We start from the raw sequence: 19,390 nt of genomic DNA, 5'->3' as shown, positions 1-19,390 counted from the left end.
ACAACACAAAAACACAAGTATTTGGATGAGGAGAGAAAATAATAATAAAAAGTTGTGTGGTTGCAATTCCACTTGGTCAAACTATAAGTTGTTAGTATGCAGACTAGAAACTGCATAATTTAAAGGCTGCCTGATGTTGATGAGACTCAGTGGGGAACACACATGTAAATCCCTCATCTGATTCCTCTCCCTAAGCTGTTTAAATGTGTCACATTCTATCATTCCACTACAACGTGAGTACGAGAAAAAGAGAGAAAGAATGCGGGAAGAGGCCTGCATCTGCAGCTACGCATAACTCCAGAGCTTCTACGACAGAAAGAAGAAGAAAAAAAACTCATCCCGAGCCCAATAATTTCACATACTTTTTGGGATAATTTGTAAAACACATTCTAAATGGTGGGGTTTTCATTACAGATGATGATAAAGTTGGAGAGCAGCGGTGGTGGTAGAAGAAGGGGGGCTGAGTATGTTTTGGAACCAGGCAACCCAAGTGTGTGGCAGAGAGAGACTGTGTTTCCAAAGCCTATTATTAATCAGGGCTACTGGGCCGCCTCCCGGCCTTCCTCTAGGCAGATTAAATGAAATGAGAGACGGCCATTACAGTCTTTGAGGGGTTTTTTTTTTTTTTTTTTTTTTTTAACCAACGTGCACGAGAGGTGGCTTAATGGGGTGTGAATGTGTGAGCGGGTATGCGCATGGTGAGCTGCGTGAGAGAATGCGTGAGCACAAGAGCTGGTGTGATGACAAGCTCAATGACCCAAGTGCTACACTGTGCATCTTTGCAGTGCAAATGCCTTGTCAGAGGATAACAGTCGCAAACCAACACTCGACGGCCGAAAGCAGATGGCACCGTTCCCCCTGGATCTGGGCAACAGTCAACATGCACGCTTTAAGGCGCTGATATGTGGCAGCTGTACGAGAGGTTGATGATATGCGATATGCGTGTGTCAGAGCGGGAGCGCACTGGTCTACATTTCATTCTTAAAGTCTGAACGAGAGTCGCCTTTTACAGTATTTGATACGACTGCGAGTATAGTGTAATGTCATTTTTTTTCTGAATGTGGATGTGGTAAAAAAAAAAAGTCTCATCGTATCTGCCCTCATGTCACCAGTGCAAACAAGTCTCCCCAAGACGGAGGGGCAAGGATTAAGCCCATGTGTTTACCCAGAGGCGGCGGATGAAACGAAGGATGGATGTGAGGAGGATGGTGAGGCAAGGAGTTTGGGGGTGGGGTTTGGGTGGCAGGGTGAGGTGTGGTGGAGAGTGGGTGCGGTGGTGGTGGGGGGGTGGCGGGTCCTCTCTGTGCCTCTGGGGCTGATTGTGGAGGCGAGACTGAATGGAGCCAGAGCAGGTAAGGTGAGCGCACAGCGAGGCCGACAGAGGAGGAAGTATCACAGTTGCATGGAAGGACGATACTTAACACCACATTCCACACTGTGCTCAGAGAAAAGAAACAGGAGGAGGAGCCCCCCCTGACAGAAAGAGACACAGGAAGGGAGAGGAGGCAGGAGATGTTAGAGGAGGACAGGGACAGAGAGACAAGACGGAGGTGAGAGTGAGAGAGTAATAAGGCGATGGCGTGAGAGCGGAAAGGCTTGGAATAAAAGCATTATATCATTATCTTAACTATCTTGGAATATAGTAATGCTTGCTTTAAGCTTGTGAAAGTCATGCGTATTGGTGTATAAAAAACATAGATACCCACGACAGAAAGATGGTACGTAAACGTATCTCCTCACTGAAAACCTAAAGCTAGTGTAATATAATATTTTGATGGCAAGGGTTAGTCGGCACATCATTTGACAAAGTTAACAGTAAACAAAGTTAACAGTAAACAGTTAACAGTAGAAGCAAACAACTCTATCCGGTGGGCCCTTGCCTCAAAGCAAAACTATTTAGAGTAAACCTTGTCGACACCACATACACAGCCATATTAATCAAAAGGAGTCACAGACTATGAACAACAGGAAGTGAGGTGGAGTGTCAGAGAGTTTAGCCAGAGATTTGTCATAATCTGAGAGCCTGTATGTTAAGTAATCATCGACTAATTAGATCTGTAGTTTTTAAGAGTCAGAGAATCTGAGTGAGAGAGAGGGAGAGAGCACAAGAGCAAGAGAGAGAGAGAGAAAAAGAGAGGAGGGAGGGGGCATGGAGGAAAGTGATTGGTAGCTATATGGAGAGAGCCAGCTGAGTCATCACCAGTACACTCTGTGCCGCATCACTGCGCTTATAGACAGATCCCCTCCACTTCTCTTCTTCCGTCTCCCGCCTATCTGGTTGCACCTCTGTTTCCTGCTCTTTGACTACACCCACATCTCTTTCCCTGATTCCTCTCATATCTTATGCACCCCAATCACCATGTTTCTACCAGCCGAAATCGTGGCTTTTTTTTTTTGATTTCAAAATAACTGCATCTCTAATCTGTTTTCCTCCATCTAGCTCAGGTTCCTATCGGGGATGGTGCATGTCATTGTGCTTCTCTATTCTGTTCATTTCTGGCTGGATTACAGCACGGAAATGGTATCCCTTATAAAGAAAATGTATAATGTATCTACAACATGATGGGAGACTAGTTTCCCTGTTCTGTGAATTACACAAGAACAACTCAAGCCAAACAACCACCTTGCAAACATTCGGGACGCTTCTCAACAGGCATTTTTTTTCTAGTTTTCAACATTCTTCATACAACATAATTACAGTCTTTCATTCGCCTCTGAAATCAAAACACTCTCACTGCTGTTTAAAACAATACTGTCGTAACAAGTACTGATTTTGCCATGTGTTTTTTCTGACTATGGCTAAGGCTGTTCTTATGTGGTTCTGTCTGTTGCTGTGTTGTTTTTCCTGGACTCATCATTCTGCCTCTCTTCTTCCGATGCCCTCAGACTGTCGGCAAGGCTGTGGTTCACGCCAACACCCTGGCAATGGGTGGTATCCCGGCAGATCTACATATGGCTGGGTGTTTGTTGTGGTAGTTGGGGGTAGACTCTGGCGATGATGGGGGTGTTTTACCACATCCCAGAACAGTTGCCAGGGTCTCTGAGCCATGTCTATAGCCTGTCTGAACAACAGCATTCCCGTCACACCCTTTCCTGTGCCACACACGCGCTTGGATAGCAACGCGCAAAACACAAACATGCCATAAACAAAAAAACACACATAAAATGTCTTCGGTCAAAGAAGATTTTATAAAGAGGTGATTTAGACGCCCTGCTGTAACAAGCCTCTAACGTCAGATAGTCAGGAGCCACCAGACTCTGTGCATCATGGTGGCCTCCTCTGTCTCCTGGCATCTGACACACACAAACACACACACACACACTCTCATTACGGCAGACCAAGATTATCCCAGTGCATCTACTGGATCTGTTTTACATCTACAACACAAAATGAGTGTGTGACAAGTAGGTCATGAGTTTTACAGACACTACAGCATAAGCCATACGGATTAGAACTACAACATATAACTTGATCTTTTGAAGCCTCGCTGATTGTCAAGACACAGAAATGACCCTGCAGTTTGCAGCTGAGATGTTTTGATGGGCGCATGTTATGCAGGGTGTCAAAAATGGGTTTAAAAAAAAAAAGATAAAACGACTGGATGGTTCGGGTCTTCCACAGCGTGTCACATTTACAAAAGAGCAGCTGATTTACAAGCTTTTTGAATCCATAATGTAATTCATATGGAAAATACTGCCAAATTGTGCTTGTAGACCAAAGAGGCTGGGAGGAAGAACTGGAACGAGCGGTCAGTTCATTGATAAGATGATTGATAGCTCATTGACAGAAATCAAGAATCAGCAGCTATTCTTATTATTTAGTCGGCCAATTATTAGTTGGCTCTTCTTTCAAGCAAAATGCCAACCATTTGCGCTTTCCAGCTTCATAAATGTAAGATTTTTCTCAAAACAATCAACATAAATAAGTCACCCTGGGCTCTAGAAAATTGTGATGAGCATTTTTCAGTATTTTCTGAAAATGAAAATAAGGTTATTAATAGTAAAAAAAAAAAAAAACATCTGAGAAACCTGCTTTCTGACCCAAGTCATTTTAAATGGCTTTGTAGCTTTAACGGTGTGTGTGTCAAGTCACCACAGAGTGTACTAGGGTGTCTAAGTTTTACTATTAACTATAGAGTGTTTTACACACATTTGGGTAATTTGTGGTTTTTTTTACTGTTAGAGTAACCAGGGGCATACCTTCGTAGCCTAATTAACTGTCGCATACGGTCTTTACATTACACATCAAGTCAGAGAAAACGCTTTTAAAAAAAGGCAAATACTATATTTGTGTTCTCATGGAAAAGCGGAGTGAGTGTGAATTTCCAGCCCGTATTCCATCGTTCAGGTCCTTTCCAGGCTCTTTTTGTGTTTCCCACATCCCTCATCCCACATTCTCTGCTCCTGAGTAATCTGCCCTTCTCCCTGATGATGTCATCATGCATCACAGCATCACGCAGTTTGCTCCTATTTTCAGATACCTGCTCCATGGAGGAAAGCCAAACAACCACTTCCTGTGTGACTATGTGTGAATGTGTGTGACTGAGACGGAGAGAGAGAGGGGAGTACAGGAAAAGGGGGGCTCAAGGTGATCTCATCCAAGAGAATGCACCATCTCTAGTCTGTACACCTAAATGTGCGTGAAAGAAGCGGAATAAAAACTGAGGAAACACATTAACAAACTCGCTAGTCACACGTTTGAGTCGCTTACCAGTTTGTCTTTGAGCCTCTCGCCCTTGATGTGGAACTCCACAGCAGTGGGGCTGGGACTGGGGCTGGGGCTGGGGCTAGGACTGGGGCTACAGGGGCTGAGGTTGCTGCTGCTCCCTCCGCTGCCTCCACTGTGGGTGCTGTTGCTGTCCTCCGCCCGGCTGACCTTATAGACGGTGACACAGCTAAGGCCTCCACCCCCAAGGGGAAGCCACCCAGAGTCATCCCGAGTCATGACCACTGCTCTCACACGCGCATAACTGTCACTGTGGAGGAGGAGGAAGGGGAGGAAGATGAGGAAGGTAGAAGGAATGACAGGACATGGGAAGAGCAGAGCAGAAAGCGTGCCATTAGTGAACACAATCAGTGGTAATCAACATCTAATATATATTTCTATGATAGGGCATTTTCATACACAAAAGCATCATCAGAATTACACAGGTTACATCCATTATCAGCACCACAGCAAAAACAACTTGGAGTACAGTACGTGTAGCCTGTGTAAATGGTTAGTAAATGAGTAGTGAGGAACACATGATACAGACGTGCAGATAAGATTAGGCAGAGAGACAGGTCTAAAATATCTAGATCACATTAGTCCAACAGTTGGATTGTTTTTACTCCGCGTGAAACACAAACCCCATTACACTGAGAACCACACAGATACCTAGCTTAAATACACCAAATGATTCAGTGGGAACATTTCAGTGGTGACAGAGGATACAACGAGATACAATACTGAATGTGAAGGTGTCCGAGATTCAGATTAAGGGTTAAATGCATGTTTTGGTTTTTAGTGCATGAGAGACTATTGGCTATGATTTCTGAGGTCTGAAGCCATCAGTGTATGTTTAACCCCAGCCGGCGGGTGACTGACCATGTGGTCAAGTTCGTCCAACCTTTCCCCTAAAGCAGGTGGCTTCGGGTTAGACAGCATATGACAGGGGCTACTGCTAACATCACCCGCTTTCCACTCTTGATTTCCCATGCTAATGCTGTTGGTTATCTTAATCCTCAATGACTCTGAATTAAAGCGTAATACTTTGTAATACAGTTCATTTGTGATACATAACATTAACTACGCAACTGTAGGAAAGGATACACCCATAAATAGGAAAACTGTTTTTTTCCCCCAGAGCCATCACTGCTCTAAATTCTCGGACTGACTGTCTATCAATTGCACTTTATACACTGCACTGTAGACTGATTTTAGTGTATTCTATTTATTATTTATTAGTGACTTGCTGAAGGGTGATATGTATGTAAGTGTGTAAGCCTCCGTGTCTTTTAAGCACCAAGGGAGTTGCACACTGTTGCCAAACAATGAAAATAGAGGATTTCTGATTTCTAAACTGCACACGGATATCAAATAAGGGGAGATAATTCACTTGTGTTAAGAAATCTCAAAGTTTCAGAGGTTTACGGACAGCTGACACAAGGCTGTATGTCGAAAAATATATAGAGCTGTAGGTTTTCTGAGACATACATGTAATATATAGGCAATGTGAGCAAAGAATTCTGCACCTCTCTGTTCCTTATTGCAGTTCTCTCCCTTCCCCATCTCCTTTGCTTCTCCCTGTCCCTTCACTCAGTCAGATGTTTCCCTGATTAGATAACGCAGACTGCATTGGGCCACCGGAAATAACAAAGGTCAGGGTGTGCTGAGGGCAGCATTTTGCACAAACTCCTAGTAACATATTAAAGACTGAGGAAGATCTGAGCGCTGAAAGAAACAAGCTAATTGAGCGGAGAATGTGACTGCCGGATGCGGTCTTTTGACACGTTGCTCTCTGGCCAACTTCCGAGTGAGCCAACACATATGACGTCAGAATGTTTTATAAAAAAAATTAAATATGAAACAGTGATCGAGACGAAATGTCACTGACGACATGTAATACATTACATAGCTAACTAGTAGCTCATGCTCCAATTGAAGAAAATCTGCGTCCTCCCCCTTCCTGCCTCTCCTCTCTAAATCTTGGCCCACTCAATGAGGCTAACCTTTGGTCTCTTGCTTTCCACGCCTTTGGCAAACCTCAGCGTCCAGGTTATTGGTTAGTAATTAATCTAAAAACCAGTGAGCATAAAATCTGAGGCCATGCTTTTTTTTTCATGTGAAAGCTTTGATATCCTGGCACCTGGTAATAGTTTACCAAATTTCCCTCAAAGGATTCATGTGCATAATAAATATGGGTAACCCAAAAATAAACAGTCCAACAAAACAGACTTCCTTTGTAAAAACCACACACTTCATTCTAGCCTATTCTGGTCTGTTTAAACACACACTTCAACTATTAAAGAGAAACGGACTATGGCATTTTTATCAATATATAGTAAAAGACAGATTTTACTAGCAAATTGAGCATGATTGCCACATTGTCCCACTATCTTCTGTCCCTGTTAACTAAATTAAACATTTATCACTGTCTGTAAAGCAACCATAATCAATATTTCTATAACCATGGTCCATGTATCAATGTGTCAAAATAATGAACCTACAAAGGATTATCATTTGAATCTGTAATCCTTGGTTTCATAAGCCAGAACTTCATATCTAGCTTCAACTCGGTGTTAAGCTGCCTGGCCCTCAACTTGAGTAGTGTGGTGGGTCACTCATGGCTCTCACTGTGTCATTTTCAACAACACCAAAAAAAAGATCTGAAAGCAAACTTTACCTACTCAGCAGCCAACATCACACAAACAGTTAGCAACTAGCTTTAGTGGAACATTTAGTGGTCAATGCAATTAAGTGGTGGAGGCCAAAAACAGAGCTAAGAGAAAGTGAATATTGATTTTACCCATACCAGCTAAGTGGCCATAACAAAACAACTCCAAATGAACAATAATAAAATAAAGCTGGACATGTAAATATACGGTTGCTTACTGAATCATCTTGAGATGATTGACATCAATATGTTTGCAACTTTCCACTGACGGTATTGTTCCGTCTTTAGAGAAGTAGCTTTGTAAAAATAATTATAACAGCAAGCTGCAAACATGTTATGACTTACTTATTATGATATGATCATTTGTGATTTTAACGGCATTAAATCGGCATTGTAATCCGATAATAAGTAACTATTCTGCCAAGTAATATAAACAGAGTTAATCTAATTATCTATATTATGAATATAAAAAAATAATATATTCATCACAATCGTCAGTGTCGCCTCTCACGCCCTGCCCTATACACGTCAGTAAATGGTCATGGGAAACTGACAGAAAAACACAACCACAACTCACTTCCCTCTTGCACCCTGCAAGCAACATCCTTTCTTCAACCTTAAAACTGCACCACTGAAATGGTGCTTAACCTTATACGAGGGGGGAAAAAAAGGTATTTTTGAGCAGCATAACGGGCAGTAAAAGAGGGCAATACTGCTGCTGTTACACCCCTCTATGGCCCCCAATAAAGGATGCGGGTGATGAGTGCAGGAGGGGCTGTCAGTCAGGAAGGGGTCCCTGGGGTGAACAGAAGGCAGGCGGTGGTGTCGCTCAGCCATGACCAGGGCACAATGACCAGGACCTGACCCTTCAGACCTACCATCACACACATGCCAGCAACCATGACACTCACAGAGAGGGGGGCTGGGCACAGGAAAGGAAGTGAAGTGGACTGTGTATATGAGCTTTTTTGTTTTTTTTTTACACCTAGCTTAAAACATCCACATCAACCTTTGATTTCTTCAAAATGATTACTGTAGTGAATTTGTGAACAATTCTAAACTAATCTCTAAGGTACACTTCCAAAACCTGTAAACCAACAACCAAACTCAACAACAAGCAAAGCCTAGATCCATTTAACAAAGGGAATAAAATGTTCCTCTTCTTCCTCCTCATATAATTTTTTTTTTTTTTTCTTCTAGTAAAAACAATAAGTGGTCCAAAAACATATTTGAGTGCAACCTGCCGTAAATCTCTCTCTCTCACACATACACACACACACACACACACACACACACACACACACAGTTCAGAGTGGGACGGTGGAGACAAAGGCTGGCCTCCACACCCCGTGCTGGGAGCACACAGTCGACTGGACACACAATTGAGAGCGGAAGCAGATCAGCTGGCCTGGGCCTGTGAGCAGGGGAGGGGAGGGGGGAGGAGGGAGGGAGAGATAGAGAGAAAGGAACCCCCCATTCCAAATTATTCCAAGTTATTCTGCTGGATGACTGACTTCATTTCCGACCAAAAGCAGGAGAGAAAAACAGAGGGAGGGTTGAGAGTCGAACTGAGGACTGTGGGGGGAGGAGAATGTGGCTGTGGATGGGAACAGGGTGGAGACCAAGGTGACAGTCAACAGCTCCCACCTGCATTTTAATACAGCCTTTCCTATTCAAAAAAAAAAAGGATGTTCACAGCTTTTAAGGCATCTATACATAATCATATTAGCAACAGATTTAACAGGGTTGTACTATTTCAAAGTTTGTTTAAAGTGGAACGCAAAAAGCAAACAAGATGCTGTTTTATTCTTTTGAATGTGAATTTTGCTTCCACTTGAAATGAACTGTGAGAAGAGAAGGCGTGATCGGGGAGCACGTGCAGACCAGGCAGGCTTGGGCCTCGAGGCTGGCTGCTCCAGTGTGTGGTGGAGAAGGGGGATCCTGGGACAACCGTTTCCTAAGTGGACAAAGTGGCCGTTTGTCTGCTGCTCCGGCCCATGGCTCGCTGGGCTCCAGCATGCCATCATGCTTTGCTCCTGTCTCAGCCTTGGGCTTCCCACCCCAAAGTGGGGTGGAGGGGAGGGCAGGACAGGGGTATTTGAACAGAGGGGGTGGGGGTGGGGGGGTGAAAGACAGACAGGAGAGGGGGGAAGAAGGGAAGGAGGAGAAGGAAGAGGAGGAGTACAGGAGAAGAGGAGAGAAAGGATGTGGCCTGAGCCCTGGGTGCTCGCCAAGTCACCCTCCCTTTCCTCCGCTCCGTCTCCCCCCTTTACCCAACCCCTCCCCGGCTGCCTCTCTCTACACAATGGCCACTTCTCTGCTGAAATTTCACGTTATTGGATCCCGGGCCTGGAGTTTTGTCCTCCCACAATGTCCAGGCAGCGGAGCATGCTGCAAGGGAGACACACTCTGCAAGCTAAAAGCTGGAAAACCATTCCTCCTTTCATTAGCATCAGAAAAGGGGAGAAAGTCCCCCCCTACCTCTTTTTTTTTCCAATCGCCCTTTTTCCTCCCCATCTCTCCCCTGTATCAAAACCGGAGGAAGGCTGTCAAGCTCGGTCAAGCTCCACTAGACCACTTTAGCTTGCAGAACTTTTGAGAAGAAGGAGGGGGGGGTGGAAATCATTAAAATATCATTGGGAAAATAAACACAAGCTTCTTATCCCAATCCGATTCTATAGATTATCCTCAGAAAGGAAAGCAATCACTAGGAAAGCAGAGGGAGCGATGTAAGATGGTGTGAAAAGCTACCCTGGATGTTACTCATTTGCTTTTCCTTCTCATTCGCCAATTCAACACCTGTTCTCAGATAAAATATGATACTTTTACATTTCCTTAACTGCCTCAGCCTGACCTGAAATACAACTTCTTTTGGTATATTCAAGGTAGATGGTAGATCAACTTGCCTAGAGATGGGTCAACATGAGTCCAAGGCTTGTAGATATGATGAATAATAAAAGTATTCATACAACAATATTCATAATATGTAATCCACCAAAATCTAAGGTAACAAAGGGTAACCTGGAGTTAAGAGGATAAAGTGGTGCAGTTTCCTTCCCTGCGATCACGCCTCATTGAAGAAATAAATAACATGCAATCTGGGACTCAACCGTCGATTCCAGCAGTGCATCTAATCTGAACGGTGCAAACTAGCTAGCCAATTAGCCACGGTTCAAATCCCCTAAATAACCAGTGGCAAACTCAAGGGCAAAGACAAACCCAAAACAAACACCAATATGACCTAACATGGATGCAGTGCAAATTATGACATGGCTCCAGAACAAGACACTTTTGAAGGGGCTGTCCGTCAAGCCATTAATAAAAACAGAACCAATAATGACACAAAGAAACACCAAGCCAGCAACACAAGGCTGCTACGTTAGCTGCAGTGAAAACTAATACGCTGGCTATAGAAAGAGAAGTGAAAGAGAAATTTGCCCTATCTCCTCTCAACACCTCAGGCTGCTGGTGAGTCATCGTCCTCACAAGAACATTCAGCTTAGCTACCAACTGACTCAGGGAAAAAAAAAACAGAACAAGCCTACTCTGCTGCTGCACCACACAGCGAAACTACACTCCAAAATTTACCACCATCCCTTCACAGAAATACCATTTAATACGACGACAAATTAACCGATCATAGTCACTTCTGGTAGCATCCGTCACGGATAGCAGTTAGTGGGTCAAATGAGCCTGTAGCACAAATCAAAGATAGACCTAAATCAGTAACTGAATGTCAGAACTACTCGCTCAGACAGGGTTTCAAACATTGATTTTCTAACCAACCCCCCTATTACAGGATTGGGCCTGAAACCCCAACAACAATATTCTAGGTGCCGCTGCGTTGTGGCACTATAAATCAAAAGAATCCCATATGTGTATCAAATGCCAAAAAACTATTCTCAAACATCAATCAAAGCCACATATTGAGATGATCTTAATTTGAACCACAAGCATTTAGAAAATTAAAACCTTGTGCTTGCCATTACCAAAGAAAAAAAAAAGAGGAACCACAAATTTCGACTGCTGCGGTGTCTCTGGTCTGCTTTGATGTTAGAGTAGTCCCCAGAGACCCAAGCCTCTACTTGTTATAGTTACTGAGAGGGAAACGGGAAGCTGAGGGGACAAGGCAGCCGTCTAGCTGTGGGAGAAACTATCAATACATCGCAGGAGCAACTTGGGAAAGATAAACCACCAAACCATGATGAAGGCCCACGGGATGTTAAGAGAAACTGCAATGAGAAGTTGTAAGCCATCACAGCATGCCCTGTTGTTGGGACTAACATAACATTATCATCACTTCCATTACCATAAGCGTTAGAAACCGACGTTTAGACCATCTTGAAAATCAACTGGATTCAGATTTGAGAGCTTTCCATTGAACCTTGGACTCTAGGAATTAGAGGAATCAAGAAACGCTCTAACCAACCAATAAAAATCTGTTCCAAGTTCTAAACATAGCCACTAGACAGGACGAAATCTGATCAAAAGTTTACCGAGCGGATAAAAATACACATTCATACAAGCCTCCAATTTTAATCCTATTTGAAAACTTGACTCATTAATTCATTTATTTGATGATAGAAAGCCATGTTTGCTTAAATTCACTCAACCAGGATGCAGGCCTATCTCTCCCAGAAACACATACACATGCCAAATGTTCCCAGAAAAATAAACACAAGTGTGTGCACAGACACACACACACACACACACACACACACACACACACACACACACACAGAAACCCCTTCCTGTTTTCAAAGCATTTGGAAACTCAATCAAAGACACAAGGTTTAGGATTTACATCTGTGCCCTTTTATGTCTGTGGCCTTGCAGGAAAGAACCATCTCAGCCCAGCTGCAGCAAAGAGCTCACAACAAGGCCCAGCCTTCATGCTCCCGCATGCAGAACAACTGAAAACAATATCCATAATTCAGACACTTAGTGCTAAAAGCACTTCTTAGAGGCATTGAGATATGGTCTGTGAACATCAGAGGCCCTTCTTGACAAAGAAATAAAGACAAGCCCTGCTCTGCTATCTGAATGTTGTGATGGGGACACAGAAAAAAAAATCTGCTATTTTTTTTAGTGTAGACTTAACAGCTGACGCACACAGCGCAGATCCACACCAAGTCTTTGTCTTGAAAATAAGAAAACTGGTTTAAAATATGCTCTAAATACACTGCTGACATTTACGCCAGTTTATGCGTGCTCCTAAAATACTTGAAGAGGAAATGAAAATTATAAGAGGGAAGTGGCTCGGGTTTAAAATACACAGAATCCAGACCCAAATCTGGCCATGGGAATGGAACAGTCCACCACTATACAAGGCCTGTTCAGTTTGTTGGCTTGTCTCGCTTACAGACGGTCCAAGCCCTCTGGTTATACAGAGGATCATTGTCATTAATCAGACAAACAATATGACAGCTCCTAAAAGAATCTGTAGACACTGGGGTATTTTCATACAAATATTCTGTATGAAAGTTATCTTTATCGAGATCGTACAGTTTTTCACCTTAAGTAAAATAGGTGAAACCTCGACAGGACTAATGTAAGAGACACCTTATACAGTACATTAATCTTAAATCTACACCTAAATCTAATAAAATGTGTTAACATGCCTAACAAACAGTAAAGTAAAATGCTGTTACACATGCCCTTAAGTATATTGTCAAATAACACATTTTATTAGCCTCTGTAAACCACCGTAGTCACAAGCAACACTTCCCTAAAAGAATACAGAAGCAAAACCAAAGATGTGTTCAGCTCAGCAGACTTTGTCAAAGGTAAGATGTGTCTATACAGCTTACATTTGGCCAGCTAGTCTTCATGGAGGTCATAGCCAACCCTGGCAATAACCCCAAATAAGACCATCTATAAAAAAGTCCAGGAAATTATTTAGCTTAACATAAGGGCCACAGGATATAGGCAATTAACCAGGCCATAAAGCACTAGCCCCAACAGCTGAAGTAGCTGTCTCGCTTTGTCGTTTCAGGACATGATGGGGGCTGTTTGGGAGGAATGTGTTTAGAAAGCTCAGCAACGGGGATGGGAGTGCGAAACAGCCCTCAGGTGATAAGATCATGACACCCACATTGGCAGATAAAACGCTGAGCTGTCAAATCAATCACACAGATAGGAAGAGGACACAGAGAGAGGAATCACTGAGGATCACCTGACTGGCAACAGAGGATACCACAGAACTGCAGGAATCTAAAACAATGAGGCCGTACCCTGTGCAAGCTCACTGGAGTATAGAGGCAACTGACCTTCGCTGATAAAAATGGATGAGGGCCCTAATAATCTAAGCAAAATCAGTATGGAGGCACACAGACTTACATTACATCACCACCTCCTGTTCAATGTATAGTTTTATTCAAATAAAAACTGGGAAGGTTTCCTATGAAATGTTTTTAAAAAGGTCTAATTCTAAAACCAGAAACTGTGCATTGTCAAACAAACAAAAAAGCAAAAGTAAAAAGTACACTGTTTTCATGAGCATATAAGGTGAGCATATAAAAAGATTATCTACAATGTCCAAATAAACTACACCTCAACAGGCCACTGCTTTGGTTGAGAGACATATTTTAGATAAATGTGTCATTGAGAGAAGCTGTTTTCATATACTTTCATAAATCTCTCACTTCTCCCAGCATGTTGTGAACATAGTCTCACCCAGGCCAAGAAACATGTTCTCAGCAAAAGGGTGTGCTGTGTGAACACCAGCTTGGCTTACCACCCATCATTCAGACACAACCACTTCAGGACCATCTCTTCACACATTTCGTGAATGCTTTCAAATTAAAATGTCCACAGTGTAAGCGACAGCGGAACAAGCACATTTTTGTTGAATTACACTTGTACAAGGAAGCATAAATCCAAAAGATAACCTTGGTCTACTCTACACAAACAATTCTCACCTATTGCGAAAAAGCAGATTGTATTTAGGATTTGGAAAGGGCCTCGTCAAAGATGTTCCTATCAGTGGAAAAGAGCACCATGCCACAATGTAAAATGAAACACACAACTGTGAAAAATATCTGGATCGTTATCATTAATTCTCGAAACAAAATTACACAAGACATGAAATATCAGATTTCTGGTGAACAGCCATCTCATTAAAAAAAATAGCATATTAAGAAGTCTCTCTTCAGCAAGAAAATAAATGGCTCAGGCAGTGCTCTGTATTCTGTTCACTTCATTACTATGAATCATACAACAGCCAGGAAGGTGGTGGAATCATAACAACAATGTTTGGATCACTTCGCCATCTTAGCTGCTTCCATCACGCAGTGTGGAACAAAACCAGCATACACTATGGCTTGCACATCACTGATTATCCGTACCCTGTAGCAGTAGTTCCCATAGTGGGGCCTGGGGGGGCTAAAAGGAATCCCTAAGGTTACTGGAGGGGAGTCGCATCAAATGTAGGAAATGGTGTAATAATTTCAGTGTGATTTCACTCTCTAGAGGTTAACACGGTGACAAAATGACTCAAATCAGAGGTTTCGCCCTTCCCACTAGCATCATCTGTGCTAGGTTACACAATTTATGGTAAATCATGATTAATACCAAAAAGCAGCTGAGATCAATTTCACTAAAACATTTCAGTTTTACAAACAGTGAGTGGGTTTATTGTTATGTGTGGCCGGTGGGGGCTTAAAATGAGGAAAAAAGAGCTCTATGACATTTGTTACATAAAAAAAAAAAAACAGAAGTGTAGTTCAAGGACAAAGCCTCCATGCATTAAATCAATCAACCTCATAAAGGCCAGATAAACGGAATGGGGAAAAACATGTGGGTGTGTTTCGAGCATTAAACCATGACACTGTAAATGGCTGAAAGGGGGCATATGACTTCCTCTGTGACAAGTACATTATGAAAGAAAACCCTCGGACATAGTGAAGAAACGTCGGTTAAATAGAAAAGCTGTGCGGCGCTTATGTCAAATAAACGACTGATAGACGAGCGCTGTTGTTTCATATGTGACGCTTTGTGCAGAAAGTGCAGGAAATGCGAGCCATTGTGTGATCGTCGGTGCAATGCGAAACAGTGTACAGTGCTGTGAATGGGCAGGCAGGTACTTTATGAATGGAGGGGATCATGTGACCGCAGCACCTCCCGAAGCAGATATTTCTCACTGACTGTCAACAAGCGCACACAAGGGATCAGCCCATTCAAACAATACCAAAACGCGACTCGAAATGGGCGCGACGTGCACGAAAACACCACCGTGTACAGATTAACATCGACATTCAAGGGTCGTGGGGATTTGGGCGTGAATATGACGCCTTTTTTAAGCGTTTTTATGAATGGAGATTGTGATATGTAAATGAGTGTGATTGAGAAAAAAAAATGGCATCTTCAGCTTTTCAACGCTGACATTGCCGCAATCAGCTCAAGGGGTTTTCATTAAAGAAAGGCTGGACTGACAAACAAACTGGAGATGCACGATTTTAATCGATGATTATGTTCGGAAATCATGGCGGACAGCAGATACACACGGACCTTGGTTGTCAATATAACGCTATCAGATCATGATGTGCTGATCTGACATGTATGTAAAATTACATTTAGACCGCATTATATCGCTGTATGTATCTACAAAGAGTGATCTCCTCATAAATAATCAAATATCAATACAAGTGATCATAGGCATATGATTTTTTTTATTGTATGTTACTGAATCAAACAAAGACAACCCAATCGTATACCTAAAACACTGTCTTACTATATTTTCTCGCAGAATACATGTTAGTTGGCTGAATTAGAGGACCAACATTATTAAGAATGAGATATCATTTTTACTATGGGCCTATGCCATTGCTATGAGAGAATATGTTCTTCTTAACCTCAATCTAATCCATACAGCACCTTCCCAATAGCCCACAAATCTGTCCAAACAAAAAAGATTAGCAGTCTGTGTTTCTTATTGATGATATTGTTAAAGTAAGGTGATGGAATAGCAACGTCGCTCGGTCAGAAATGTCACTGGAAACTGTGGTAGTCGTGCATTGCTTGAACGAGTGTTAATAAAGCGTGTGATAATATCAGAACATATGCAAGTGGTTATTATTACGTTAATACTATTATTGCAGCTGCATGTTGTGTATGGAAATGAAAGAGGAAAATGTATAAACGATAATAACTCACTCGTTGTTTGGATTTGTTGAATCTTCACTCATTTTTTTCCTCACGGGGATCCAAATCCTAGCAATAGCATCGACGACGCAGTGACGGCGGGATAAAATACCACAAATATCACCATTTTTTCTTCACATATATAATTCACCCCTATTTCGGATGGTAAGTAAACGATGTACAATGGGGCATGCCTGACTAAGCGTCCCTGTTAGAAACCCAAGTGAAGCAGCTAGCTTCACGTTAGCTCTGCTGGCTGGAACTAACGTTAAATCGCGAGGAGGAATGACAACCGTTGATTCATTTTATCCTCCCTGGAAGTAAAATCCGACCACAACAAATGGGCCATCGGCATCATCCTCTTCAACAAACACAGATCCCCCGCGTTGCAAAAACAAAACAAAAATGCGTATAGATCCTTAAAAAAATGCAGAAAATGCTGTAGACTATAGCGTTTGGCAGGTTATTTATGTGCTGGCTTGTCGAGCATCCATTCGCCAACTTCAGGTCCAGGACAACACTTGAAAAAGCACGGCTGTGCAGCGTCGTTGCTCCGTCAACGTGTCCGAGTAATTTGCAGTAAAGGCATCCAAAGCACCCCCGACCCCCCCCAGAAAAAAGGTTCAACTGTTTTCACGTTTAACAGTGACGCGTTAAGTAAAAGCTCTAGACTTGAAATTTCCTTGAGAAGTTGGAGGACATCTGCTTTAATCGAACTCCATTTTCAACTCGGGGGGAATGAAACATCGGAAAACTGGGCGGATGTGTCGACCCTCGCTTGAGAAAATTAGATCCTTCCGCGACGTAGTAAAAACATAACACTCTTGCGATGAAATACCGTCAGCCGGCACAAATTTAACGTATCTAGTTAAAGAGTAACTCGTGTTATTCTATACGCGTTCCCTCGTTGCCATATGCTGCATTTTAAGACTGTTTTTCTGGCCAAAGTTGCTAAAGTAGTCCCCGCACTTCCCAAAAGAAGTTTCCCTTCAATCACGCATTGATACAAGAGGGAAGCGTCTGTGTGATATCACGCAAAGTAGAAAATAATCTGGAGGAAGGACTTGGGCTGACACACAGACTCGGCCATTAACAAATTCTCTTGTTTTCTTTCATTGCAGTTTTACTGTGATCGACCGCCCCCGAAACACTTTTGAAAGTCTTGATGTGAAACTGTGCGAATATGCTTTAAATATACACAGGCATGACTGCTGTAGCACGTGGAATTACATCAGATCCCCTTCAATGATTTATGTGGCCAAAGCCAAGGTAGTAGTGTTTCTGTCGCAGAGCCTTTGCATTTGTTACTATTAGGCTACTATTATTTGTAGTAGGAGTGAAGGTAGTAGTTGTAATATTACCCAATTAGATATAAGTAGGCTAAAAGGGTGGGGGGAAAATCAATTCTGATTCTGAAAGTATATTATTCATTCCAATGGTTGGTTTTAATATGCAATAGCCTGTAACGGGACATTTTAAATTTAGGCTAATTTAACAACACCTTTTACACCATAAAGCCACAAACAGGAGTTTTGACATAAAACTAGCAAATTTTGTTGAAGAGGGGATAAGTGCATGCAAACAGCTACAGTTAGGTTAGTTCAAGCTGCTTTATCTTGCACCCCTGACTTTCTCCTGAAAGCTGGAGCATCCACCCAAAATGAACCAGCCATGAAAAAAAAAAAAAAGTTGCTAGAAAAATCTATGTATGTACCTATTAATCTTATTTGCAAATGTGTTAAAAGCCTTGCAGAGCGAATCGGTGGCCTGGTTGCGTAAGACTTAAATGCTATTGGATTTCTGTGCTGTGTGGAATGGCAAGAGATCAGGCTAAATGATTCTGCCTGGTTGTCATAGTGACAGCATGTTGTGTGAGAAGTTTCTTTGTATTTCTCTGGCTTTCATACAGCTTGTGCCACAGCCTTATGTTGCAGCCATATAAAATATCCCTCTGTGTAGATAGGCAATGTATGCAGGACCCTCACATACTGTAGCCTACCCATGACACATATTGTACACTTCCTTTGGTTTTTGAATGGATTTTTTGTCTAAAGTGTTGACTGCGATCCTGATGACTGCCTGGGAGCAAAACTGAATTACTCCTTTGGGATTATGTTCTCACCAAAAATACAGAGTCTATTTGATATGAATGTTGTGCTTATTTACATGCGCAATTTGCATTGGCGAAATGCCTCGCACTGAGTGATTAAATGACAGGAGACTGTCTCGGGATTTTACAAAAAGTGTCCACTTGTTTTCACTTCCTTGTTTTTGAATTGGGTTACAATTGTCATGATCAAACTTGGAAGCCCAAATAAAGTGTCCCTTGTTTCAAATGGAGCAGAAAAAGCAGTGACCATGAATTTTCCCACTAGCATGTTTGTATCCTTTAGAGTATTCAGAGTTCAGGAAGTCAGCCCTCTTTCTCATCTCACAAATGTGGATGGCCTTAGTGCATTTCCTGTGTTTTTCACACGCTGCACACAACACAGTCAAACAAGGCAACAGGATGTTTAGCTAACAGAGGCATCCCTCGCTAAATCCAATCAGGGTCATCACAATTCTCTTTAAAACGGTAAACAAGCTAACATTCTTTTATTGCCAACAAGGAACCTCAGAATAAAGGATTTGTTTAGCTCAACACAAACCTCATTCAGTGGAGTCCAACACAAATATAACATTGCTTGACTTTCAGGAAGATGGTTGGAATGATTTGCAGGTCATAGTTTGATGTGATTTGTGTCTGGTCATTTTTCTTCATTTTTTAGTGATTAGGCTACTTTAACACTTTAACCCATTTTACAGACTTATTCAGCTTTTTATTGGATTTTGCTTGTTATTACATTTATAAACTTGAGACCTTTCATTTCCAA

The 19,390-nt window shown here is 42.3% G+C and overlaps 1 protein-coding gene across 1 annotated transcript in view; it reads right to left on the bottom strand.

Annotated features, from left to right (window-relative positions):
• Positions 1 to 17,257, bottom strand: part of spred1 (sprouty related EVH1 domain containing 1) — a 33,009-nt gene extending 15,752 nt beyond the window's left edge. The window contains exons 1-2 of the mRNA XM_085768305.1: positions 16,530 to 17,257; positions 4,712 to 4,976 (exon numbers count right to left, since the gene is read on the bottom strand). Coding sequence (XP_085624431.1) covers positions 4,712 to 4,976; positions 16,530 to 16,561 — 297 coding nt within the window. The 5' untranslated portion in view covers positions 16,562 to 17,257. The remainder of the gene's footprint in view (positions 1 to 4,711; positions 4,977 to 16,529) is intronic.
• Positions 17,258 to 19,390: the final 2,133 nt, after the last annotated feature.

The sequence above is a fragment of the Trachurus japonicus genome, chromosome 22 (assembly GCF_045865225.1).
Source record: "Trachurus japonicus isolate A0001 chromosome 22, Traja_1.0".
NCBI classification, from domain to species: domain Eukaryota; kingdom Metazoa; phylum Chordata; class Actinopteri; order Carangiformes; family Carangidae; genus Trachurus; species Trachurus japonicus.
Note: the sequence above shows the minus strand (reverse complement) of the source record. Positions and strands in the feature narration are given on the sequence as shown.